General features: G+C 35.8%; 1 protein-coding gene across 1 annotated transcript in view; it reads right to left on the bottom strand.

Moving 5' to 3' along the window:
• LRRIQ1 (leucine rich repeats and IQ motif containing 1) overlaps positions 1-25,667 on the bottom strand; it is a 113,423-nt gene extending 87,756 nt beyond the window's left edge. Inside the window, exons 1-15 of the mRNA XM_072881578.1 lie at positions 25,492-25,667; positions 24,763-24,925; positions 23,436-23,547; positions 22,322-22,416; positions 21,244-21,349; positions 21,211-21,213; positions 20,307-20,536; positions 18,311-18,385; positions 16,927-18,135; positions 15,825-15,977; positions 13,450-13,600; positions 7,924-8,117; positions 6,997-7,124; positions 744-817; positions 352-445 (exon numbers count right to left, since the gene is read on the bottom strand). Of these exons, the coding sequence (XP_072737679.1) occupies positions 352-445; positions 744-817; positions 6,997-7,124; positions 7,924-8,117; positions 13,450-13,600; positions 15,825-15,977; positions 16,927-18,135; positions 18,311-18,385; positions 20,307-20,536; positions 21,211-21,213; positions 21,244-21,349; positions 22,322-22,416; positions 23,436-23,547; positions 24,763-24,891 (2,753 nt within the window). The 5' untranslated portion in view covers positions 24,892-24,925; positions 25,492-25,667. The remainder of the gene's footprint in view (positions 1-351; positions 446-743; positions 818-6,996; positions 7,125-7,923; positions 8,118-13,449; positions 13,601-15,824; positions 15,978-16,926; positions 18,136-18,310; positions 18,386-20,306; positions 20,537-21,210; positions 21,214-21,243; positions 21,350-22,321; positions 22,417-23,435; positions 23,548-24,762; positions 24,926-25,491) is intronic.
• Between the last annotated feature and the right edge of the window lie 1,473 nt (positions 25,668-27,140).

Below are 27,140 nucleotides of genomic sequence, written 5' to 3'. Positions count from 1 at the left end.
AATACTAATTCAGGATAACAGTTAAACAGCATAGAGAGACTAATGTCGAGTTTTAGCACAAACTGCTATCAAGGTTCCAAGTGCTAGGTCAAACACCAAGATTTTTGTTTAAACAAAACTACAAACTGGAATTCTTAGAAAATAAAGATCACAGAATTGAATTTTATTTGTCATTTTCATATAATTCTGTTCCAATTTGTGGTAGTCTTCATACCTACCTCATTTCTACTATTTAACTAACATATGTACACCAAGTTTTTGGCTGATTTTGACTGATGAGCAAGATGCATATACACCTAGTTTTTGACTAAATTTGACTTTTTGATTTAGCAAATTAATTTATTTTCTTACCTCCAATTCCTTTCTTGGAGAAGAGGATTTCCACTGAGTGACAACTCCCTTAGTTTATGACAGCCACTTAACCATGTAATGACACCTTTAAGGTCTGTATTGTAGTAGGAAAGAAAATTAAATATAAATTTGAATGCAGAACCATATTATTTCTCATAAAATCTTACATGGAAGTAAAATGTACCAAAATCATTAAGTACTACAAGCAATTCTGCTACCTATACAGTCTAGTTATAATTAATATCTATAACATCCATGTTTGGAAAATACTTATATGTTTTCTGTATGAATGTCTTTTATAAATAAATAGGAACAATCAGATTCAAATAAGTTTATCATTTAATTCAGAAGTTCTTTTTTGGATGGGGTTTTACGTTTTTTATACAACTCACCTGACAAGCAGTTATTTTTGATATCCAGCTTTTCCAAAGATACAAATGAATTTAAAGGCACAAGCTCAGTTAATCTAAGAACAAAACAGAATAAGTTTTTTTTTCAATTAAATAAAACAGCAGTTCATAAACAGAAAGGCACCAGAATCTTTTACAATTAGGACAATTTACTTATTTATGTAAGAAAATACTCATTTAGCTATCCAAGGTGCTAGAACTAATTATTGAAATTTTAACTTGACAGCATTTCTTAGTCTTCTCAGTAGCTCAGTTTTTAATATTTACTCATTAATGTTTTGTTTTATCTGGTAAATATTTCATTCTGTTTCTTGCATTTAGTGCTGAGGATTTGAATTCTTGTAAAATTTACAGAACTCAATTGGCTTTTCTTTAGGCACCATAACTAGAATGAAACTAACAGAAGGCCCTGATCCTGGAGAAGAAATAAAATCTGCTTTTCCTCTTTCCTCTTCCTTTGTTTCTCATTGCTCAAACTTCTTGTCAGTTTGTTTCTCTTCTCCATTCAGGACATTACTTCCTAGATCCTCAAACTAACATAATTGTTGTCACAGTTGTATTTCTTAACAGGTCAAGGCTGCACTGTCCTGTAATATATTTTTAGTGCTTCCTCTGTCTTACTACTTCTGTAAGGCAGTGTCAAATAGGTGCCTATTAAACAGACAGTTATGGAATTGCTCTTCTTGCATATCAGAGCTTTTCTTGTGCAATAAAGCAGCAAAGCAGTAGTAATGACAAAATTCTTATTTGTAGTATTGAAGAGTAAATGTAAGGAAACTGAGCTGACATTCATCTGTACAAATGATTTTGGACTGTAAGATGGGTATTGTCACTACTATTAAAACATTAGCATCCAGTGTAATTCAAGTTTCTTTACTTACAAACTTGCATTGGTGCAACTAAGAATGAATGTTGAATGGTTCGGTCAGCTGCCAGGCTATTTCCAAATATTACCTTTCAGATTAAAAAGTTTATTTTATGTTAAATATGAAAGAGGGAGGAAAAACTAAAATCAAGATGCAAAAATTCCCAGTCTTCAACTAAAATTAGAATGTTTATGTATAAGCACATACTAAATCAACTATATCTTTTTTTTTTAAAAAAAATACACATTTTGGTAACTTGTCTCATCCCTGTAAGGACAAGGCCTAAGCATAATGAGAGAATAGTAACACCAATGGCAATGTGTGTGGTCACTTTGTGACTGCTAATTTTCAAGGAAAGGAGTATTTTCTGAGTGTTATAGTGCTTTTGAAAGCTATAAATCAGAATTCTTATGGTCAGAAACATGATCATGCAAAAACCAAAACCCACTCACTCTGCAAACTTACAACTGGTCAGAGCCAAAAATGCTTATTTGTTGCTGAAATGTGGGACTGTTGCATTTCCAGCACAGGCATTACAACTGAAAGACAGAGCTGGATTTAACTCTGGTACACAAATTCTGGACCAAATGTTGGTTGTAGATTCTTTAATCTTATTGACAATTTGACCATATGCAAAACAGAAAAAAAAAAAAATAATTTCCACGTTCAGTTGACAAGTATTTCTATACGACAACATAACATTTTAACAGTAAATTCAGAGAAACACATATAAAGCCAATTGAGTATATGTCACTACACTTCCATTCCTTTCTCAAACCATATTGTAAAGTTACCCTGGTTCTAGTCCTATTTAGTTCTATTACGTCCCTGCCAGTTTTCCATGGAATCAAATAAATACAAAGAAGTACTAACTCTAAAAAAGCATTAAGCCTTATATGTAGATCTGTACATAGTACTACAAATATCAGAATTTTAGGTTCTTATGACCAGTCAATAGCACATAAATATATTTAATATTTGTAACAAATATCATCATCGATATTAGTGGCTAACAGTATGGCTGCAAAGACTGAAAATCCATGATTCAGATTATAGATTCACATATTCAGAAATATCCAGGAAAATAAACATTGTACTTTGTACAAGGGATGAAAGATAATGCAGTATTTTTTTATTTATAGTGAGTGAGTTCTCTGGATCTTTATCAGTATACGCTGTGGTGAATTAGAAATTGTCTACTGGACTATCCTTGCCTGCCATTGGCATTATGAGAGTTAAAATGTTTCCCTGTCATTCTATAGCTTTCCCTTTACCGACATTCTTTGTTAATTTTTTTCCTAAGAAAATTCAAACCAGAAAGACAAAGGACATTACTGAAAACTTAATACTACTTGACCTTGTCACATTAGCCCTGGGCATAAGAGAGATATAAATTACAAAGAAGACACAAAAGTAAGATATTCACAAAAAAGCAAGCTATAGCTTCCTCTTTCTGCTCCCATTTAAGGCTGTAGCAGGACAGGACACAGATAGCCACAGAAACTCTATGTCAGAAAACAAGATTTAAGAGACTAGAATAGTTGCAAGTATGCATCAGAGAAAATAAGCATTGCTTTTCTGAACACAAACAGCAGTTACTGCTCAGGATGGTCCAAATCCTGCTGTGCATCTGCTATTCCCCAGAAAAATTATCATTTATGTTAACGAGAGGTTAGCAGGAAGGAGAGCAGAATAATTAAAAATAAATTTATATTACTCTCGATCTTTACTTAAAGCCCATTATTTCTTTTTCATTCTTTAAAAATAAAAAACTTTAGTTTGCAATATGCACCAGATTTATAAGTAGTAATCAAATATAATGTAGGAAATGTCAGACACTTCTTTCTTGAATACTCTAGCAGGCAGTATTTCAACTGTATTGCCCATGGTGCCACATACTTAGAGATAAACTTATGACCAGCAAAGAATTACTGAAAGTGATAAAAAAAAAATCTAGACTGGTAAGGATGGGATGGGGAAAGCCACTATACATAAGCATTGCTTTCTCATGACTGACTTATTTCGACATCCAGTGACATTTAGATTTATTATGACGACTCTGGAAAAGTGGTCAAATTCTCAAAACATGATGGCTTGCAATGACAGTAAGTTCAACTCTTACATCTGAGAAATTAGGTTAAAAACATAGATACCATATGTATTTAAGTAGGGAGAACAATATGTACTAAGAAAGAATTGAGCTGACTTTTTAGCATTTCTGTTATAAACCTTTTAGGAATAGTATGCATCTAGTTGCAAAAACATGGGAGCAACATGTTCACAAAGAATTTGATTCTAGCCAAAACAGTTTCCCAAAAAGAAGGAGTTTTTGAAGATTACTGCATTTTTTAAATATTAAATTTTTATCTATCACACTTAGGTTATCTTAATGAAAAACAAGAGAGAGCAAAAAAAGAACTTTGCCATATTAAAACAGAAATTTTAAGAGGGATAGATTTCTCTATTTTGAAGTGGGGGGGGAAGCAATGGCTACCTGAACAGCAGATTGATTTAGTGTCTCACTGTAAAGCTTTTAAATAAAAAAGACATTAACAAGTAAGCTAGATAATTAAGTGGGATTACATGTAAATATAAATTCCACATGAATTCTTAACACATATTAAATATGTGTTAATTTTAGTCCCGGGGCAAGGTTTTTCTCTCCTACACCTAAATCTTTATCCACAACAGAAGAAAAAAGAAAGTGTGCCTTTTTTAAACTAACGTAACAGTTGTGTTCTCCGGCTGCTATAAAATAGAGCACAGATCTTCATAGTCCCAACTCTGCAGTAACCAAGTCAAGAGGATATTCATCATTGGCTTTGGTCAATTGCACGTTGACCAAGTATATTCTTTGGATGTGAAAGCCACAACAAAACACTTAATAAAAGCAATAGTGGTGAAATAGCTGCCATTTTTATATCTGAAGGAGTTAATCACTACCTGTTATAATTCCTTGTTGCTAGATTGTAGGTTTTAAACAATTAGGTTTTGGAGATTTATCTTCGGCAGTTTCTGGTTTATGATACAGACAAAGCATCTCAGGAATAAAAAAATCCTGTAAATTAGTGTAATAATTTTATTTTCACAGTACTTCACTTTTAGAACGTATACAGATTCACAGCATTACCATTATACGGGCTTCCTGCAATCAGTAAAAAGGAAATGGCACTCCATGCACACTTGAAAAAAAATCACAAAACTGCACTAGGTGTAGGATAAAAGTAAAGAAACAGCTTTTCTTTCAACAGCTTACTCCATTACATTCACTGTTTCTATAGAACATCAAGTTACTTATGCTATAGCACACACATATGGAGCTGCTTATAAGTGTACATAAAGTGAGCGTAACAGAGCAGGCTACTGAAATGCCAGGAATTTTGAGGTTTTTAATATGCATTTAAGGCTATCTTGTCCTGTTTGTCACAAAGATTTGCGATAAGCTGGAGATACATCAAGGAAAGAAAGGGAATTGTTTGGGGAGGAGGTGTGTGTTTATTTTCAGCACATCCAGTTTGGTGATGCAAAAATATGTGCTTTCTCCCAGTCTAGGAGAAGAAACTCAGTGGACCAAACAGTGCATCTCAGCTTGGCCGCTGGAAAAACAGAATAAGCACTACAATGGACATTAAAAACTGCAAGATCATGGGATAGGCGAGTGACATAAGGTACACCTACACGGCCAGTCCAGCACAACCTAGATCCAGAAGCTGCATTCAAGCTATGCCTGAGACTGTGCTCCTAAGCTTGTTCTCTCCCTAGCAGGCACATGAGGTCTTCAAGCAGTTTTGCAAACTTTTTATTACACACAGCATAGCTATACCTTAATGTTAACAAAAAACAAACCAGAGGAAGAGGAGGAAACTACAAGAAGATAGAGCCACATTACTGCATGTTCCACAAAAAGTGGAGCAGGACAAGGAAAATAAAAAGCAAAGAACATGAATTAAATCAATACGCATGATTCAGAATCTAACACTTAACAAATAATGTTCTTGCTAGTCACAGGCAGGAAGCACTTTCTCCAAACTGCAGCAGAATTAAAAGAAAAAAAAGAAACCTAAAAGCCCAGCAACTTGACGATTAGCTTCTGTAAATATAACTAGGTGTTACATTTACATCCAAGAGTTTATGTGCATACTACTTCATTAGAGATGATATGAAAACAATCTGAAAAGTTATATGAAATATAGGTTGTAGATACTCAAATAACATTAATTTTCTATGAAGGACATTCCTTATAATAACAGGACTGTCTTACAGATCCTTTCTCCCACAGGCTCCCAGTTACAGTTGGCTCTGCTGAACTAAATGTCACATAGGATGGGATTCATCTGTTCAAATGTAGACATCTACATGTGAGCTGGTAATTCTGACTCTGTTAATAGTCAGGGAAGATGAACAGGCACTTGTAGGGTATGATTAATCTCAAAGCAAATGGCTAAAAATGGCAGAGGAATCACACTCTAAAAGCATCTCCTCTTCACTAACAGGAGAGTTAAGTGATTAGTTCGACGTGTATTCTGTATATTGTATGTAACAGAGTATATTCTATTCGTTTAGCTGAGATCAATCTTATTCAGAGTGAAATGGCCACAGTATAGAAAAATAATTAATTTATACTAATTTAAAATTCATTTTACTACTAACACATTGTAAATTATAATTGTTCCTTATTTTTTTTGCAGAATTTAAATTGAGAAAAAGGGGGTGGGGAAATAAAAATTTTGACTCCTGAATATCTAGTCATTCTAACTCTACAGATGAACAGATAAGCTTAGAAAATGAACAGAAAGCTAATTACAGAGTACTTGAGTGCATGATCTAGTTTTACGGTGCTGGTCTTGATCCTTCTTTTTTATTTTATACCTTTCAAACTGAACCATAAGAGTGAAAAATTAAAGCAAATATGCTTGTTTTGGAGGGCATTAACATAGGTATGCAAAATAAAAACCAACATCCTCATTTGCCTTTTTTAACTAACTCTAGTAGTTGCACTTAGCATAGCCTTCAAAGTCTGTTTTGAATAAGCTAGCTGTGAAATATGAAGTTTGACAGACATACTCTAGAAACAATTGCTAAAGAAAGGAAAAAAAAGAAACACCATGGTTTTAATAATGCCACAATGCTCAAAAATTATTTTCATATAACATATTCTAGAAAAAATTACTTTTCGTAGTTAATGCTGTTTCAAATTTTCCTAGCTAAAGGTAGCCAATGCTATTATTTGTCAAAAACATATTTTCAAAGAATATCTGGAAAAGATAGTGATATCTTAACCATACTGAGAATTATACTTTTCAGATAAGTGTTATGTTAGTAAATTCCTCTGTATCAGTTTTGTAAATGGAAGAATGTTTCTTGCTCACCTATTTTGAGACAGCAAAAAAATCTGCAATAGAGGCAACCAATACAAAGAAAGCATTCTCACAGCAGAAATGCTATTGTCATCCAAATATAGTTCTCTTAGGAGAACATGATTTTCCAGTCTTGGAAGCTAAATAGAAAAGAGATGGTTATTTAAAATTAATGTAAATTAGAGAAACAACAATGGAATGCTTACCAGATGCTTTTCATAAATCATTACTAAATACATGCAAAAAACACATTTTGGATATATGCATCATTTCCTTATCATGTATGTACCAATTGTCACATATAATTTCTACGTATCAGGTGGTAAGTATTTTTTAATGTCTTCACCTAGCAAGTCAATAGTCAATATACATTTAAAAAAAAAAAAAAAAGAAAGAGTCAAGAGACCAAGAGCCACAGTCTTACTATTTTACTTATGCAGTTATTTGCTGCTTATTGACAATGGTTTTCCTCTCTCATAGGAGAACCATTGTCAGTAAATATGACTAAGTGTACAGTTAGCAAACTACTTTCCTATTTCTTTCCTATTTTAAATGCCGCAGCACAAACTTGAACTTTTGGAGGATCAACATACACCAAATCAGCCCGAACTATTACTTATACGTAATGATAATAATATTTTGTTACATTTTAAACAAAGAATCAGCATCATATAATATAAACTGAAGACTAGATGCTATAAATAAAGGAGGGAAATATAATTACTGAGGGGCCAATTTTTCAAGGCCTTAGGAGCAAGAAAATACTTAACTGCTAGCCATTTGTATCTTTGAAAAATATCCCTCTAATAGGGGAAGAAAAAGCATACCTAAGAGCATGAAACATCCCACAGCAAACAAAGAGCACATGATCAGCATTCTGAAAAATATGACTGTTAACAAAGACGTATGCACATCAGCCACTGAATTCAAAGCTTTTACCTCCTGGAGGTTATTGCCTTGCAACTTCAGAATTTGAAGTAGTCCACAATTCTGAATGCCTTCAACTTGTGTGAGATGATTAAAAGAGCAGTCTAGGTGAATGAGAGTAGGTGCCTCACAAAGACCTTTTGTGCTGATTAACTGATTATGGTCCACAATTAATTGCTGAAGATTTTTCAATGACTCCAGACCACCTGAAAATTAAAGATTTTAGCTGAATTAAGCCATAATGAAATAAAAACCTATTGGTTTTCAAGTACTAAGAAAACACCGAACTTTCAATATATTTATATTATCTGTAGTAACAATTAATATTAGTCCTGTATAAGGTTTAAAAATAATTACTGTATTTTGACTTTATCAAATATACAATGTGTACAGTTCACAAATTTCTGATCCTGTTAACCAAGCAATAATAACAGTTCATAACCCCTTTAGCACTTCTGTTGGAACAGAACATTCTTTCAGTGATAAACTATACTTACTATGCTTTAAGCACTTTATAACTGCTACTCAGAACCTATGGGCTCTGTGAAATACTAAAAGCCCTCTTAAAAATCACCCTTCAGAATGGAAACAGTATTTATGTTAAAAAGTTAATTTTCATTATTTCATTTTTAAAAGCTTTTTTTTAGGTTATGAGCAAGGTGAGAACAAATTCCGTTAAAACTTAGGCTAGCACCACCTCTATTATTTATGCGCGTCTTTTTTAAGAAATTATAAAATATTTTTAATGAAGAAATTTGTAAAGAAAATGTGGTGCCTTTAAGTATAAAGCTATACTTCTAAAGCCATTACACTCTCAACAAACTTACTCCTGCAAGTTAGTGTAAAGAGCAAGAATGTGTGTGATCTCTACCCCAAAAGGATGCAAAGGAAAAGGTTCCTGTCAGCATCTGTTTCTTTCACAGAATTTTTCCCAAATTGTCCTCTTACAATGGCAAAAATCACACTCTTTCCACGGTCTTACACATGCCAGATGTTCTGCAATGGCTTCCTTTCTGGAGCACTGATGTGTCTGACTTGCTACAGGTCCAAGCAGTTTTTCTGTACATGTGTAGTAAAGTTCCTTTGAAGGGGCACCCTTTACAAAACATATCTAAAATCAGGAACTTCTGAATTTACTTTTCATGTATTCTTCACAGGATTATTTGAGCTAACACTTTGTCTCATCTTTATCTCACCCAAAACTTCCCAAGTCCCCAAAAGGAAGTTGGGCAAGCTTTACAGAGGTGAATGCCTTTGTGATTGTACTCTGAGAATAAACTAGATTATGAGACCAGAGACCAGTTTGCACCATAGATCACTGAGAATACAGAAGAAAAAAATAAAATGAATGATAAATAGAAAACAGAAGTAAAAAATTAAAATACTGCCAAAACTGGCAGTACATTTAAAAATACCCAATCAAATATAGGCCTTTGAATCATAGTAATTTATAAATGGAAAGCACCTAGTAGAAATAACACAATCGGCTGATATTAAAGAGTTCTCATCCTAAATCTAAAACAAATGTCCCATACTGTAACCAAAACTGTGTGTTAGGAAATAAATATACAAATCTTTAATTATTCTGAAAGAATTTCAAACATGCCTATGACATACTACCCTGACTGCAAGATCCTGGTCTGTATTTTCTTTTATGCTTGGATATAAATAAAAAAGGAACCAGCACCATCTAGTGGTCTCAAAACAATTTAATTCCAGACAGTGTTAAAATTAACAGCTTCCAAGATTTCCTCACAAGAGCAGTTCTTAAATCTCCACTTTTAATTTATCAGCATAGCAGTACTGGAAACTTTAAAAGCACTGAATTAGTCTGGAGTGGGACAGAGACGAGAGACTGCACACACAGTAAGAAAAGGCAAGGACTTAATACAGGATCTGAAAACTTCCTATTCTGCATGCTGCACAAAGCACCTTTCTTACATCTCCTTCTCCTCATCTGTCTCGTTTAATTAGACTGAATGTCTTTTGGAACAGACATGCCAAGGCTACATACAATGGGATCACAATCTATTCTGAAACTATCAAATGCAGTCCAACAGAAACATACACAAGAGAGAATAATGTAATATAAACAGATGGTATTGTAATGTTTCTTCTGTACACATGCAAAATTAAAAATAAACATGAAAGTCTTCTGCAAATTTCCAGAAGATATTGTCTGTTTTACATCTGATGGAACCAACAACAGCTATAGCAGTATATGGGAAAATGCATTCTGTTGAAAAACATGTGGTTTCAGCAGGATTTGTGGAGAACCTTTATAGAAGTAGCTCTTAGCAATTTGCAAAGTACAGCTGGACTCTGTTAGCTAGGGACTCTATGTTAGTTATCAATGCAGTTCTGAAGTAACTTCTATGTGTGACAAAGATGAATGATGTGTGACAAAGATGAATGATAAAAAAGGAGTGAAAGCTGACAGTGAACATGAAAAAACACATACAAAAAACCCCCCCAAAACTGAAAGGTGTCTGATAAAAAAACCCCTCTATGTGCTTTCCTAAAAAGAGTAGGTCCAAAGAAGCATTTATGGCTATCCACGGTTATGCACTGCTATTCTTAGCACTGCCAGGATTTTAGCCAACTTACTGTAGCAATATAGACACCCTACAAAAGTACATTCTATGACTCAAGTCAAACTGCTACTTTTTGTGTAAGAAAATTTTTAATCCATCTTCCAAATACAAACATATGCACTGAACTTCAGTGTATTACTGACACAATTCCTTAATTTATGATCATGCATTCTTAAGTGGAAAAGCATAATTGAGACATACTTCTCGTACTTTTACTGTTATTTTTAAGGGTTTTCTGGCAACTCTAATTTTTCCCCTACTGATGCTATATTTCAATGAGAGGAGAAAAAAAGAAAAAAGAAATCATAGTATGCTTGAAGTTTCCTACAATGAGTTATTAAAACAGAAGTATTACAAACGTAAATAAGCCTTACTTCTTAGGAAAAAGCCCACAGCCTTTGTTAAAGCTGAATGAACAGAGAACACTGAAGAGTCCTGCAGCTTCCAAAATTGCTAAGGGACATCCTGCAAGATTTACAGATGGGAGGGATACAATAACTTCTTAAAACCCATAAATCCATTTTTGTGTATTCTATGCAGCTACCTACAACCAATATGTTATTGTATGAAATAAATCCTGTATTATGCATCTGTTTTAACAAGACATCCTCAAAGCAGTTCTGGAGAGGAGAAAGACAGATTCCAACCTGATTTTTGTGAACATTTATTTACCCACTCAAATTCATTAAAGGCTCAGTAAACATAGCACCACACTGCACAAAAGAGACAGTCCAAGAAGATTTTACTCCACTTGGCCTGTACAAAGATACTACGTTCCACACAGATGCCACATTCCTAAGTGTCATCCACTAATACTATGTCATTCTTACAGTAATCTTGCAGACATTTTTATCAAATGAGATAAATCTCAATAAGAATCTTATCCAGCATTATTGGCCACAAGGATATAGATGAAGCTTCTTTAACCAGTTTATTTTATTGTTTCTCATTAGGGTATTGATATGCTTTTACAGTAAACATTGATATTCCAGCACCTTTATTCTCAGGTATTATAAACTCTGTTCACAAATACTAACATTCCAAATGTGCACATATTAAAAATACTAGAAAATATTTAAAATATCAACATTAAACCCCCTAAATCTACAGATTTTTTTAAGCTTTCCCATTTCCTGTTTGCTATGCCTTTGTTATTTATCACAGAATTCCATTATCCATGTTCATACTATTTCAGACTTTTTTTTTTTTTTTTAAACAGTGGAAACCATTTCTTTATATAAATGTCTTACGTGAACGTGTTTCATCCATCAGCTTAATAATTGTTTTACATTATTTTCCTGCTGTCCAGCGGGAAAATGAAGTACGTCCATATACTTTAAAGAAAATTAAAGGTCTAAATCAAGACAAACAAAATCAAAATCTCCTTATCTGCTTTCCATTCCCAGCTCTGCAGTCTTTCCAAGTAACATCTTTAGATTTAGCAGACTAAGAATACAACTAGAAAGTCACCTTTTCAGGTTTCATGTTTCAATTTATACAAAATTAATTACTTCATCACATGCAAATTTTTTTCTTGATGATAAGATTTTATTTCAATGGACAAATCTCTGAAGATTCATGCTGTTAAGATTATAATACTGAAGTTACAGTCACCCGTATTTTGGTGGCCTTTACAAACTGCATAGTATGTCATGCACCAAAACCCAAGTCCCTAGAGTAGAGGGTGGCTGTTAAATCTAGTTCTGTTCTGTCTGCTGTGCTGCCTTCTTGAAGGAAATTTGCTACTTTCAAGCCCCGAGAGCTCCCTTTCAAGTAATGATCTGGCAATTTACTACTACCTTTTCTCAACTGTTAATGTTGCTTTTGAGGGACCACTAATGGTCTTCCCTCTGTACATGATTCTAAAAACAAAAAACTGGCTTCTCTACCTACATACAGCAAAGCTCTTAGTTATTTTCACTGCATTACACTTTCCTGACCTTTTGTCACTAGAAAAGGCTCTGGATCCTGATTACATCTATACAAAATCTACATAACACAAGTCTCACAATGCAATATTTTTGATTACCAGAAGCTGAGACACAATATCTACCCCTTAGGCACTTTACAGTCTGAGTAGTAGTACAAGCAGAGAGGCAGTACAGGCAGAGAGGCAAACACTTGTTCACTACATGAAAAATTCCTGTCTGGCCAACAGCAAACATCTATCTCCTGGCACAAAGATTTCATGTATTGATGCATCTGTTAAGTGGTCTGGGCATGTGTACATTCTAACTGGTTGACCACATGCTAAAGGTACACCTGTTGCCTGCCAACTGTTGGACCTAACAAATATAACAAACTGCCTTTGTAAATATAATAGGGGTTGGCATACCTGCTGTGCCTAAATGATTTGCACAATTTTACCTTAGACTCATTCTTTTTTCCAGCTTTGGGGCAGCAATGAAGAGCCAGAGTGGGAGGGAAGTATAGAACAATAGTTTGGAGACAGAATGGGAAGCATTTTAGTAGAAAGAGAGGCTGTGGTCCAGTGTTAGCATGGTTCACAGACTCAGACAGATAATACGATTTCTATATAACTACTTACTGTGTCAGTCAGGAACACACTGGAACTCTATGCAGTTGCAAGGCTAGGCTTTATATTAATTGCTTCTATAGATAAACTGAACTCAGGCTACTCACATATTCCAATTAAGTTAGTGCAGGTAATACTAAGGGCCCTTCTAGAAAGATTTTTAGTTCTCTTTGGCTGACAATAGTTATATGATCTGGTAGATGGAATACATGGCAGTAGCTAAGCCATACTACAAATAAATGTGAAGTTGAGTATGCTTTAAAATGCAGGTCTGTTCTAAGTCTGTTTCTTCATTCTCTTTGGGCTTAGCAGCTGGCTGGCCCTGAACCCAAAGGAAGTATAATTCTGAATATGAACAGCACAAATATTGTTATACCAATTGTAATAATTTTTCATTAATTTGCTTACCAATTCGAGTTATTCTGTTGTAGGAAAGTTCCAGATTTTGGAGATTTATGCAGCCATCTAAGCCACAAACTGATGAAAGATGGTTCTTATTCAGAATCAGAATACAGAGATTTTCTAGATTTTCACAGTCAATTATCTGAATGTTGTTTTCCTGCAACAAAGGTAAATAAGAATATTAAATAGCATCCAAAGTTAAATAGCAGAATTAAGTGTAAAAATATGGTATATTGTCATCATTGCTTATTTTTATCCTAAACTTCTAGCTAGGAGTAAGGGCATCTCTATTTTTCCCATTAGGAAAATAAATTGATGAGTCATAGACACTGCCTTTTGTTTCCTGCTGGGATAGAACAAAAATATATTTCAAACTTCATTCTGGCTCTGAAAATGCCCAGAAGTTGAAACAAAAAGTGTAAGGAGAAGTTAAGGACAGAGTGATCTTTTCCATAAATGCTTTCCTAGCTTCCCAAATCCTGGGAGACTAAACTAAAAACTGCATAGAAACCATCAGATTTACTAGACACTAATGAAGACAGCTATCATTTTGCTGGAATCCTATTTACTAATAGTGAAAATCTTAATTTAGAGGTATTTTGGTCACAAATATTAGCTGAGAACAGTGTTAATGTTCTTCCCCCAAGAGATCTTGCTCTTTTAACATACCCCTCCCCAGGCCGTTTTAATAATGCTTCTTTGGATTTTTATTTCACTATTTGCTGCCCTTGCTGTTTTCTTCTGGTTTTTTTTTTCCACCTGCAGATGCTCAAACAAAACTTAAATTCCCTGCCTTTGTAACAAACCAATTAAGCCAAATAGTCTAATTCCTATTCCAGAATTAGCTTCCTTTGGAAGCCGTAACACTGACTCCTGCCCTTGGACAGCCCCTTCAGTTGCACCAGTAAGTTAAAGCAGAGAACTGATAATGGCTTAAATATTAGCTTTTGTATCAACAGAAATGAGGGGCAATATCAAGTAGGAATGAATGTCCAAGGGAAACAGAGGCAGCTGCTTTAGCTATGTGAGAAATACCCATTAAACAATCTTAGACTGTTTCAACTGTCACAAAAGAGGCTGTTTCTTCATTACAGTTGCATGGAAGACAACTGCCACATTAGCTGGCACAGTGAAAGTATAAAGTATTATTATTAACAATATATATAATTATTAATTTATTAATAAAGATACTTTAAAGTATATCTAAGAGTTTTCTCCTTAACTAAATTATCCTGACATATCCCAGTGAAGCAATCCTGTATATCATTTAAAGCATATTTTAAAATTAAAAAAAAGCCAAATCACAAAACCAAAACTGTTTTGTAAGAGAATATTTGATCTAAAAAAATTCACATATAGATACCAATCTTAGTAAGACTGGCATCTTAGATATATATTATGCCCTTATACTAACACTTTGCTCTTGTATTTTGAGGTACCCAAAATTATCAAACCCCAGAAATTACTTTCTGAATACATAAGAAAACTGAGAAAAGGAGGACACAAGTATTTCAACCTGCCCTATTGCAAAGCTCTAATTACTGGACAGACAACACTCCTTTAACTATAATTATTATCAGCTGTCTTCTCCAAATTTTATGACAAAACCCAAAACCAACAGAAGCTCCATACTTTGGAAAGAACACCAGTTACTGGGCAAGCAGAAACATTCAAGATTTCTACAAATAATAGGGGCACGTTAATTTTCTTGTGAAATGGTGTTGTTAAAACACATTAAATAAAAAATGTGGTTTTTTTATTTGAACCAAGTTGTTTCATGTAAATTGTCAAGTTCTGCAACTAAGATGTATCACAGAGCAAAACATTTTATTTAGTCATTAAATTTACAAGGCTATGTAGGACACTGTGCAGTAGCAAGTACCTAGACATTATGCCTCTAGTGTAACTCATTATACTGTTCCTTGAGGATATATGTGAGTAATTTTAACTAATATTCAAAGTGTGTATTGCAACGGACTCTTGCTTCTACCTACTCCTGCTTAAGCTGAGCACCTGCTGTGGTGAACAGCATCTGCCCACTCATGAATCAGACAGACTGAGGTAATGAAGATCTATCACTGTGCCATACTAATGCTAATCCTAGACTGATACTATCATGCACTTCTCTTAGTATAGCTTAATTCATTTGCAGGCTGTTGCTTTAGTACAATGCAAATTGTTATATACAATGCAAATCTGGTGGTATAACTTTGTTCACATTTGGGAGTATTTTGTTGATATGCTCTTAAAGCATCTTATGCTCTTATGCTCTTAAAGCAATAAAAGTTATATACTCAGTTGGATGCAACTGCATAACCACCTAAGCATCAAAACTGGCAGTTCTCCCTGGTTTGTAATAAAGAAACAAATAAGCGTGGTACCTCCACATTGATATACTTTAGATCTTTGCAGCTACTTAGTCCTTCCAGCGCAACTAGTCCACAGCGCCTCAGAGTCAAAACTTGAAGATTTGAACACTCGGATAATGTTGAGAGGCTACAAGCTGGCAAATCTTCAAGTGTAAGTGTTGTGACCTACATGCATTTATTGATAAATAAAATTATTCGTTTGTATATTGAACATTCATTGTACAATATCACATTATGGTTATTTTATTTAAAAAGAAAAAGACCGAAACTACATTCTACTAACACTAGAAAATGCAAGCAACTAATGTGTTAATCCTCTCATATAGAAAAGGATGGCAATGATGGGTTTATCTGTTAAACAGGAGAAGTTATTATGAAAACAATCTGTTTTATTTTAACATCCACCTTAAAATAAATAAAACTGATGCTTTGCTAATGACATTGAATTTGAATGGATGGAAGATTAACACTAAGCAAAGCAATTAATAGTGTGAATTGTTTCCCATCACACTATCATAAATAACGAGTGAGTGAGTGTGCAAGAACAGACAAAAATATTTCAGCCTAAAGTGTATGTAGTCTAGTATGTCATCTCAGAGTGGATACCAAGATGAGAGCACAGAGCAAGCATACAGTGATGTTAGTAAGTGGTAAGTTAAGCACATGCTGGGAACTAAGAAATGTTTATGGCAAAACATCATCTATAAGCTGATCAGCAATGTCTTGCTTCTGGAAGACACTAGTCTTCTCAAAACTCTGAAGGGGCTAGATGAGCAGGAGCTGAAATGTGGACCCTCGTGCAAAGGCAAAACCATGTTAATTTAGCAGAAAATAGGAGCTAGGAACTCCTGCCTTTTACAGACTTAAGATACTATCAATCATTTGAAGACTAATACCACACCAGTCTGCTCCACAATGCTCACAGGAATTCAAAAGTCATTCTCATTGCCCTTATTCTGCATTTGTGTAGAGGAACTCTCACTGAGATGTATATCCTGCTCAACAATAATCTCCTCCTCCTCCAAAACAGCATTCCACTGACATACCGAATTTAAAAAAAAAAAAAAAGTGACGGTATGGCTTCCCATTTCATTCTAAATCTTCTGTATAGTACCTGCTGCAGAGTACTCCAAGGGCCACTATGAATTATCTTTTGTGTACTTAGTGGAGGCATCTTGCTAACTGAACTTTTCCTTGGTCGTTTTTTTATAGTTGCTTGCTTTCTTTGGTTTTCTTGATATATTTTAGACCAAGATTTACATGTGTTCATCCAGTTTATCCTCTTCTTTTCAAAATCATCAGGAAGAACTAGTCTACTGGAACACCCAGCTACATCTTGAATTCTGTCCCAGGTCTCTCTGACTTCCTCATTAGCATCTTCCATTAGAAACAGAGTTTTCTCCATTCTTTCAGAGTGAGAAAATTGATCTTTGATTTCTCTATGACTAGCATTTGGCTGGACATTTGGTGAACTGCTGCATATTTTGTTTGCCTTATTTTCTACCATGTCATTAGCTCCCAAATTAACAGATTCATCCTTTGAAGTATGACTATTCGGAGCTTTATTAAGATCTCTAGTTTGTGAGTAATTTTCTTCTACATGTGCTACTGAATTAATGTATATGTTCTCATTATTTACTTGAGAAGAGTGTTGCTTCTTCTCAGAGCCTAGCATATTTGGTGTTGGTGTCAAATTTGTTTCTGCTGGAATAATCCAATTATTTGTTCCGTCCGTCATTTCAGTCTGTTTTTCTTTTTGTTCCTCTATTTGCTTATTTGGTTCCCTCTTCTGTTCTCTTATTACTTTTGTATTTTCTGTCTGCTTATCCTTTTTGTTTTCTTTGTTGTTTTCTCCACTTCCACTCATCACAGCTTTTGCTCTTTTTTCTCCTAGTTTTCTCTGTTCTCTTCTTATTTGCAGATGTTTTTCTCTTTCAAGTCTCAGGCTTTCTTTCTTTTTCTCATATTCCTCATGCCTCCTCACCTGTTCCAAATATTCCTGTCTCTCAAGTTCTTCTTGCCTCTTTTTTCCCTCCTCTTTCTTTTGCCTCTTTTCTTCCATTCGCCTCTTCATTTTTTCCTCTTTTTCTTTCATTTGTCTCTCTATTTCTTCTAGTATTTTCTGCTTCTTTTTTATTTCATCTTTCCATTCTTTTAAGATGAGAGCATATTTTTTACGGACTAAAAATGATCTAAATCTAGCTTGGATTTTCACAGCTGCTGTATTCCGTTGTTCTGCCAGGTGTTGTCTTTCTTTTGCTTTCTGCTCTTCCAACGCCTTTTTTTCCTCTTCCATTTGCAACTGTAGCTTCATGATCAATTCCTATGCCAAAATAAGTAGGATAGACTTAAGCTACTTTTAAAATAGGACAGGTGTTGGCACATATTTATCATTAATAAACAGAATCTGGTGTATTAACTGTTCCAGAATAACATTTATTGTCATATATGATAGTAACCTCACAGTCATTTGACAAAAGCTCATTGTACAACCTTACCTTACGTTGCATCATTTTGTCTCTCCAAGGTTTATCTTCTTTTTCTAACTCATCTTCCATCACAGTTTGTTGTTTCTGCACAACAAATTAACTGAGATGAATATTGTACAAAACATGGAACATCACAAAACACCCTCTCTCCAATCTCCCCCATCTTCTTGACTTTCCAACAATCCACTTTTGCGAATGCCTGAATTAAAATGAGAACCTCAGCTGTGTGAGGATCAAAATAAACAACTGGACACTCAGATCAGTAATGCAAACACTCAGGTCATGTACTGACAGATGCATACCTTCAGAGAGTCAACATCTCTGTACTGACCCAAACAACTGCCACCTTCCTCTCCAAATTCTGTACTACCAATGAAGATGAAAACTACACTTATGAAACCAACATTCAAACTACAGGTAGATAATAGCAACATAACAGAAACAAAAGCTCTGAAAGCAGCATGAACAGTCCCCCTTTAATTGCACCGGTATGTTACTGATAATCATATAATCTTTCAAACAGGAATTTTGTTCAATAAAGTTAAAGAATTTTTTTTCACTGAAATTGTTTCTCAGCAGAAAATGAAAGTTCAAGTCTATTTTCTCACTACTTGCAAATAAATAGCATTACTCCCCTCCCCCAACATATTCTCAATCAGAAAAAAAATCCAAATGATCTGGAATTATATCCAACTGAAAATTAGCAGACAGCAAGTACCTAAAAACCAGAGGCTGATCCAGAACCACCTAACTTCTGGTGGAACCAAGATAAATCAGTATCAGCAAATTAAATACACAGCAGTATATGAAGGAACCAGTATAAACAAACTAGCACTTCCAACCTGGACAAAGTCTCCCAGGTGCCTAAGCACTGCTTTTCATGCATGCTCAGAAGCATGCTGTTCAGACAATAGAGACTAGAAGTCTAGATCCTTCTGTAATGGGGGAAAATAGTTTCCATCTCTCACCTCCACAAAGACTGTGCTAGCGACAGCACTACCAAAGTGTCCAAATGGGAACATGCCCCACCTTTTCTAGAGAAAGAAAGCCATTCTACATCCAAAAATGATTTATGACATCAAAGAGCAGAGGAAGCCTAATCAATTTTGTGGCCTGTTGAAAAGGGAGCTACCTCAGACACTGAACTGGCCTTCAGAGATCAAAGGTCTTTTCACTTACTATGCCCTTCCTTAATTTTGGTGACTTGAATTACCTTGCTGGGACCAAGATGCTCACCTCTTCAGAAAGTTACAAATTAGTTAACTGAATATGTAGTGTTAATGCGCCTCCCAAAACAGAAATATTTAGGCTAAATAATAAAATATTGTGGCCCCACAAATATAATGTAAGAGGGTTACATTTTTTCAAGTTCTTATGCTCCTTTGAGGAGAGTTATCAAATTTTATCCTTCAGTATGCACTATGCACTATAGCAAAACACCACTAGACACTCTGAGAATGCAACCAGTCAACATAAGGAGTCATGTTCTGCTGTGGCAGAACTCAGTAGATTAAGCCTGACAGTCTCCCAGATACAGACAAGAAAAAGGAGTATTGTAACTTTTACCCAGATGAAGCACAGCACCAGTATTTCTGAATGGAATGATTTTGGTTCAGGTTACTTCACCTGTAATTTTTCATCTAACTGTAAAATTGGGGTGGGAGATCTAAAGTCTATTAAGGTACAATGACAGTTTTTCATTTGTGAGTAGTTTAGCACAACTCTTATTTCTGGTACTTTGGCTGGTGTCATAATACAAAAACTTAGTAAGGGCAAAGCCTAAAGAGTGATTTAACATTTAGCATAGCAAATTCATTCACTGTTGATAAAAGCAGTAAACACATAAAACCCAATGGATCGTACTTAAATATGTCTTACTTCGGTATCACAAGTAGACAGAGTTTAGGACAGTCATACAGTTTGGGATAGCACTCTCTTTTTCACATTAGATCTTGAATCCAGATAGTCTAGATGGCAACAGGTTGGCTTCAATATCATTAATTACCTTATGAAGAAGCTCTAACTTTATTCTTTCAGCCTCAAATTCCTCCAGATGCTGCACCCTTCTTGCATGTTCCTCTTCATTCTGTTTTTCCTGTGCTTCCATCTCAGCTTTCCACTTTTTCCTCTTCTCATCTTCAAGCTCCTTTTGTCTTTTCTCCCACTGCTCAAATTCTTGTCTACACTTTTCCTCTACTTCATGATGAGTAAGGCTTATGCTCATTTCAACATCAGCTATGAATTTGTAATCAACCAAGTAAACCTTTTATTTAATTTTGTAATAAGCATTGCGGGACATTAAACAGTCTTAAAGTATTGACAAGAAAAGAATTCTGTGCTGATACAGCCAGCAATATATAAGCCCAGGCAAATCAGAACTACAACGCGAGCCTTTTCTATCAGAGATGTCTTATTACCATGATGCACACTTACTGACTCTGCTACAGTCATGCTTATTCTACCAATGTATATTTCAGGATTACACTTTAGCTTCAGGATGAATGTCTTCTGTGGCTACCAGCAGGGGTTTTATAACTGATGCACTCCACCTCAAAACATGCAAAGGCCACGCTGAAGGGAAACATTCCTAGCCAATGTGACTATAAAAAAATAAAAGAAGTTGTGGCCAAAGCACAACCTGCTTAGTGCCTCCAATCTGGCTTTCATTTGTATTAATAATTATTTAAATCATTTTTGGGTAGTATTTTTTGAAACAAATTTCTATCAAGACATTAAAGACTAGGATAATTTTGTGATCCTGAAACGAGATAAAAGCAAAGGCATTTGCTCATGTCCAATTCATGAAGTATCAAAATCTATTGCATACCGTAACATGTAATTCTTTACAAAGAACGTTATGATACTCGTGAAAACAGAAAAGCAGGAAATAGTGATATGACGCTAAAGACCAACTCAACCAAACAACTAATGCATTTGCTTACCTGTAAAAAAATGGTCATCGGTGACTACTGCATCACTGGTGGACTGACTATTATAACTAGGTGTTGTAGCAATCTGCAAGTCTTCATTTTCAATTTCAGATAGTACCTAATATAGTATAATATTGTCATTAAGAAAAAAGAAACAAAATTAAAAGCAGAACATTATAAAAATCTTCCAGAACAAGGATAAGCTTTTCATCATATGACAAGTGCAATAATACAAAACTTACTACTGACTTTGAAAATAATGCTACATTATTTGAAAATAATGCTATGGGCATGAAGATTGCTATATTTCTTTCATTGTTCTTTACTGGCAAGAAGTAATCTCTTCCTGCTCATTTATCAACTGTTCATCACATGCTTGGGGCATATATTAATATTTGTAAGCAGCTCACAAAGTAAGTCACAAAGTAATTGTGCTGTTCTAAACAATGGTCTTCTGAGAACAAAAAATCACGTTTGCAAAAGTGCTCACTAATAAAAGCCAGGGAACAAATTAAAAGTTATTAAATTAAATACAGGTTTCTGTTTTTCTAAGAACTTCAGCAACTTATTCGGTCAAATCCTATGAAAATATAAAAGAACCCAGGTTCATAACTCTTGATTTGTCTTTGAAAGTTACAGACATTATTAGGTTTACGTTTTCTATAAAATAATGGAATATATTAGGAGCAAGATTAATAGTAGCACATCCTCCTGATCGCCATAAAAAGAATAAGATTAGAGAAGTTTAAAAATGTTATCATACTACTGAGATAATATTCTGCAAATAATTAACAATAAACAATTATTCAGTTTTGTTTAATTTTGTTGATTTTGTGCTCAGCATCTCAACTATTGATACACAGAATTTATTCCAAATTTTAAAACTTATAGACAGGGTGTATTACAGCTGATGTTCCAGTTCAAAAGAACGGCATACACAAACTCAACTTAATACCTTATGGATAGTCTGACAGAAACAAAACTGAACACATCTATAGGTCTCCTTAGGAGGCCAACAAAGCAAGTGTAAATTATCTACATTACTTAATAGAATTCCATTCACTATAAATATTGTTTAAATAGAGAATACCCTTTTTTTAAATTGTTCTGGATCTTCATTATATTCAGAAGCCAATTCTGCCAAGTAATCTGAAGCATGGCAAGAAACTACTCCATAAATGTTACCTAAAGAATAAATAAGTATGTAATTTAGTACACAGAGAGAAAATCCCCAGTACTCAGTTCTGTTCTAAACTGCTTAGCTGTGACATTTCTTTAAACTGTAATAAAGCATTTTTTTATTTTAAAAGTCCTAGCCCCCCCACCTCCCCCCAGTTTTACTCAAATATATATATGGGAGTCATTTATCTATATTAAAAGCAGCAAATATGTATAACTGGAACACACACAATGATATTGTGTAAGAGTCCAGTGATAGCAAATATGAAAGAGAATTCCACAGCATAGAAAACAGCAGAATATTTTCTGTGTAGAAAAATACTGTAGAACTTGTATCAGATAGGTCAAAAACTGACAAAGAACTACAAAAATAATGAAAAATAATATGTCCATTACAAAAAAGGGATAAAAAGAAACCTTCCTCAAATATCAAAATGTATAGACAATATTGAACTTTTGTTCACAAAGACTGTTACACTAATTGAGTGTGAAACCCAAGATGATGTGAAAAACTGGAATGAAACAGGCAATGCCAGCTCTCTGCCATATAAACTATGAGCTTTGGCTTCAGTCACACAGCTGACACAGCAATATTGTTCCCAATTACAAGGTCATTTCATTTAATGCTAGCTTGGATACCTCTAAAGACAGACTTTAAACATATCCTATGGGGTTCAATTGTATCTGAACTCTTAACTTCAGCTCCTAGTGACTTCATTTTAGATTCTCATGACAAGTCTGGCCCAGGTCCTGTTTCAGAGAATGATCCTGCAACTTGCCTTGATCTATGGTTTAGCATCAGATGAATTTTTAGAAAAATTCAGTTCATCCTCAGATGTTAATTACAGAAGACAGCATTGCATGGTTTTATTCCTAGAAATTTTCAGCATGCAATCAGAAGCTGATGCAACAGGTTTCACTGCTTGCTCTACTTAAAAGTTTGCATTGTTTTACTGATGATTGTTAGTCTAACTTCCACTGGCAATACAAGGTGGATAAAAATTTTAACTGTGATCCCTGCTTACTTGTAGTTTCTTCATCTTCTAAGTCTTGCAGTATAAGCTTTTCAGCATCTTGATTTCTGCTCTTTATAAAGTTTAAATAGGAGAGAACTGATTCTGGCAAGTCATCCGAAATCTAGAAAAACATGACGTTTGACATAAATTCTACATTTTCATCTCACAGCCACGACCAGAGGTAAATACTTGACATGCAAGAATAAAGACTCATTTTGGCTTCACCTATAAAGCACTGATGGAGATTTAGTAGCAATTTCTACCAAGATTGTTCCCAATTCCAACACTCTTCCAATTGTCTTATCACCCACTGAACAATTAATAATTCTCATTTTTAATTACATTCTAATTAAATTGTGATTGGAACACCTTTTAGTAACTTATCTTCCACTATCTTCAGAAACATGTTTCAATTAACATTATCTTTATAATTGTGTTGGACCGAGAAATTAAGAAAAAGGTTAAGACAAAAATTAACGAATACCTATGATGCACTGGATCTTTTCCTTAAAAATGTTCAGACTCCTTAAAAAATAAATTTTAAATTCACTGAAGTTTAAAGTATGCATGTAAATTAGATGCTTCAACTTTCTTTACTACATGTATACTTTCTATTCAAAAGACTGTCTTTGACTGCAAGCATTTGGGAAAATGCAGTGCCTTCTCTCAGATGTGTAAATTGTGGTAAACATTGCTGGCAGTCAGCATGTGAGTGCATAAATAATTATCACTGATGCCTTCGCCTGTCTTTATGTAATCTCAAACATGATTTATGGTCACATATGACCAATATCATCTACCTTAATATCCTACAAACCAATCCTTTTGCTATGAGTCTGAAAGATTAAAATAACTGAAAAGGACCCAAATAACCGATTGGATTTCAGAGGAAAATCTTTCCCCAAAACAAGAAGCCATCCAAAAAAGAGGACTTGAAGCACCAATGTATTGGAAATTAACATCAGGAAGTCTTCAAACATAAGACAGTCTCTTGTAAGATTTAAATACAGATTTAAATGAAAAATCATTGGTCTATTTATCCAGATTTAATCTACCTCATTAAATAAAATCTTCTAGCTTCAGAGGATTCTAAAACAAATCATTATCTATGAGTCTGATTTTCTCATTTAAGCAGCATGCTGGTATTCATCTCTTTTATTGTCTTGTCACCATTGGAGGTTACATTTTTCATGAAGCAATACTATGGAGACAATTTTTCAGAAGAAATCCTCAGGTTAGGTATGTCAGGAAAAAGTTCATTCATCAGATAGGCTTTCCACTGCCCGTACCACTTTCAAGCAGAAACAGAAGCAGTTTTAGCTCATTGAATACTTACTGTCTCACTGTCACTCAAAGCTTCGTCTGAGACCTCTGTGTCAGGATCATCTGCTTCAAAGGAAGAAACACTGATTCTGCTTAATTCAATTTCTATTTCCTTTTCAATTCTTTCAATATCTTCTGACATTCTACCTTCCACAGTGTCTTATCTGCTTTCAAAGCTACAGAAAGAAAATATTAACTTTCAGCACTGAATGAACCAAAATAAAGAGGGTGCTCATTTAACACAACTTTATTCAGATATATTTATTGAACAGTTGGCTTAATACATAAAAAGGAACAGCAGAAGTTTGATCTGAACACCTCACCCCATACCAACAAGCAAAACCTAAGAAAAACGTTAGTTTGTGATGAGAATCCATGCAGCACAGTCTACCCCTCTAAATTTTGCAAGTGTTACCAAACTTTAATATTAAAAACCTCTGCCTGCTCTCTACTCCTTGTGGACAGTATCAGTGCTCCAACATAAGCTTCACGTGGTTTTTTCCTAGCCCTAATAGCTGCAGAGAAAAGAAAAAAAAGTTTTAAACAATAACTACATAATAAAAATTACAAAATAAAAGTAAGGATCCAGAAGGCACTCGATGAAGTTGTAATGATACAGAGAAAGCAGTGAGAAATGGCCTAACCCGCGGAAATAACAAGACTTGTAGATGGATCCAGGCAGGAGGGGAAGGGGTCCCTTGCCGTCCCCCCCTCGCTCCACAACCCGCACCCCTCTCCTCACCCCTAGCCCCAATTAGGGGACACAGAAGGCAGCCCAGACCCGCTCCGTCAGAGGCAGCGAGCAGTTCCTCGTCCCTCGCCGGCTCCTGGAGCAGGGGAAGCAACACGCTGAGCGCATCTCTGCCGAGAAGGCGCGAAGCGGTTCCTCGCCAAAAGAAACTACAGCTCCCAGAAGGCATCGCGGCGGGGAGGCTGCCCGCCCACTGACGTTTCCCGGAAGGACCGCCGGGCCGCCCATTTGCATGCTGGAAGCTGTAGTCCTTCCCACAGGGCACCCACAGCCCTCCGGTCTTCGCGATCTACTCCGTGTAGCTACTCACTTCTCGTTCAGACGAGCTCCTACCGGAGCCCGCGCCTTCCTGGCCACCTCCGGAGACCGGCCGCCTCTTCACCCTGAAATTCCGCAGCCCCCAACCGCCCCCGGTCAGGCCCTCCGCAGGGACGGCAAGAGCCCCGCCACCGCGCTGTTAAGCCGGGAGCGTCACCATGGCAACGGGAAGCAGCGGCTCGGAAGGCAAGCGGGAGGATCCAAACTTCGCGAGGAGTTGGCGTTTCGCGCCCGGTGGCGGCGCCCCTCGGGAGGCCGCTGCGCTGCGATCGTCAGCGTGGGACGAAACACCTCGCAGCCCTTTTCTTCGTGTTTTTTTCGGGGGGGGGGGTTTTTTGTTTTTTTTGTTTTGTTTTGTTTTGTTTTTTAAAGTACTGACTGAAATTTAGTTTTCAGAATAAATTTGGTTCAGCCGTTATTCGAATAAAAAAATTAAAAGCAGACTAACGAGAAAGTATTGTAAAGGCGGACTAAAATGCCGTGGTGTTGCTTCCTGTCTGCCAAGAGAACCCCAGAGGCACGACAGATGAAAACCCGCCAGACAGCCCTCCTGCCTTCACACGTTGGGGCCCCGTCGTGGCTCGGAAAGGCCGGCGGTCCGCTGGCGTCCGGGGGCGGTGGCGGCGGCCTGCGGCGGGCCGCGGGGAGGCTGGGCCCCGGGCTGGTTGGCCTGGCCGGGCCGGAGGCGTGCAGGGGGACCGGCAGGGCAGCAGGCCCTGCTGCCTGCGCTGCCGGCGGGGAACAAAAAACACTAGTTCAAAAAAAAAGATCGGAGAAAGGCCCATACGAATGATTTGAGAGCTGGAGAAAACGTCCAGTCAGAGAATTAAAGACTCCACACAGTTCAGTCTAGCAAAAGTGATACAGGGCAGGGATGGTGCAGACAATATAATTTTAGTGTGCGACAGTATTTATAGGGAATGCATCTGTCCCTAAAGTCTGATTAGGAATTCCAAGGTGCAAAGACGGGTGTAATAGAAAAATAAGAACTGAAAGGTAAAGACAGGTTTTACATAGAAAACGAGCACTTTTGTGAGCAATGGGAAGGATCTACCAAGGATAGTAGGGTTTTTTCCCATCTCTTATCATCTTTAAAATATACTGAGAACCTTTCTGAAAGACTTATGGATGTTAGCCACAAAACTCTGTATTCAAGGGCAACCATTTACCATTTTGTCACCGGTGTTACGGATAAGACATTTAAATCTTAAAACAATGGAAACTCATGCATTTGAAATCCACCCTGCGGTGTCTCGTACTTTACAGAATCATGTAACCAGTGAACTTTTCAATGTGGTGAAGTCTTCAAGCACTGAGTTGAA

Source organism: Ciconia boyciana, chromosome 1 (assembly GCF_034638445.1).
Source record: "Ciconia boyciana chromosome 1, ASM3463844v1, whole genome shotgun sequence".
Lineage (NCBI taxonomy): Eukaryota > Metazoa > Chordata > Aves > Ciconiiformes > Ciconiidae > Ciconia > Ciconia boyciana.
This window is presented reverse-complemented; position numbering and strand designations above follow the sequence as displayed.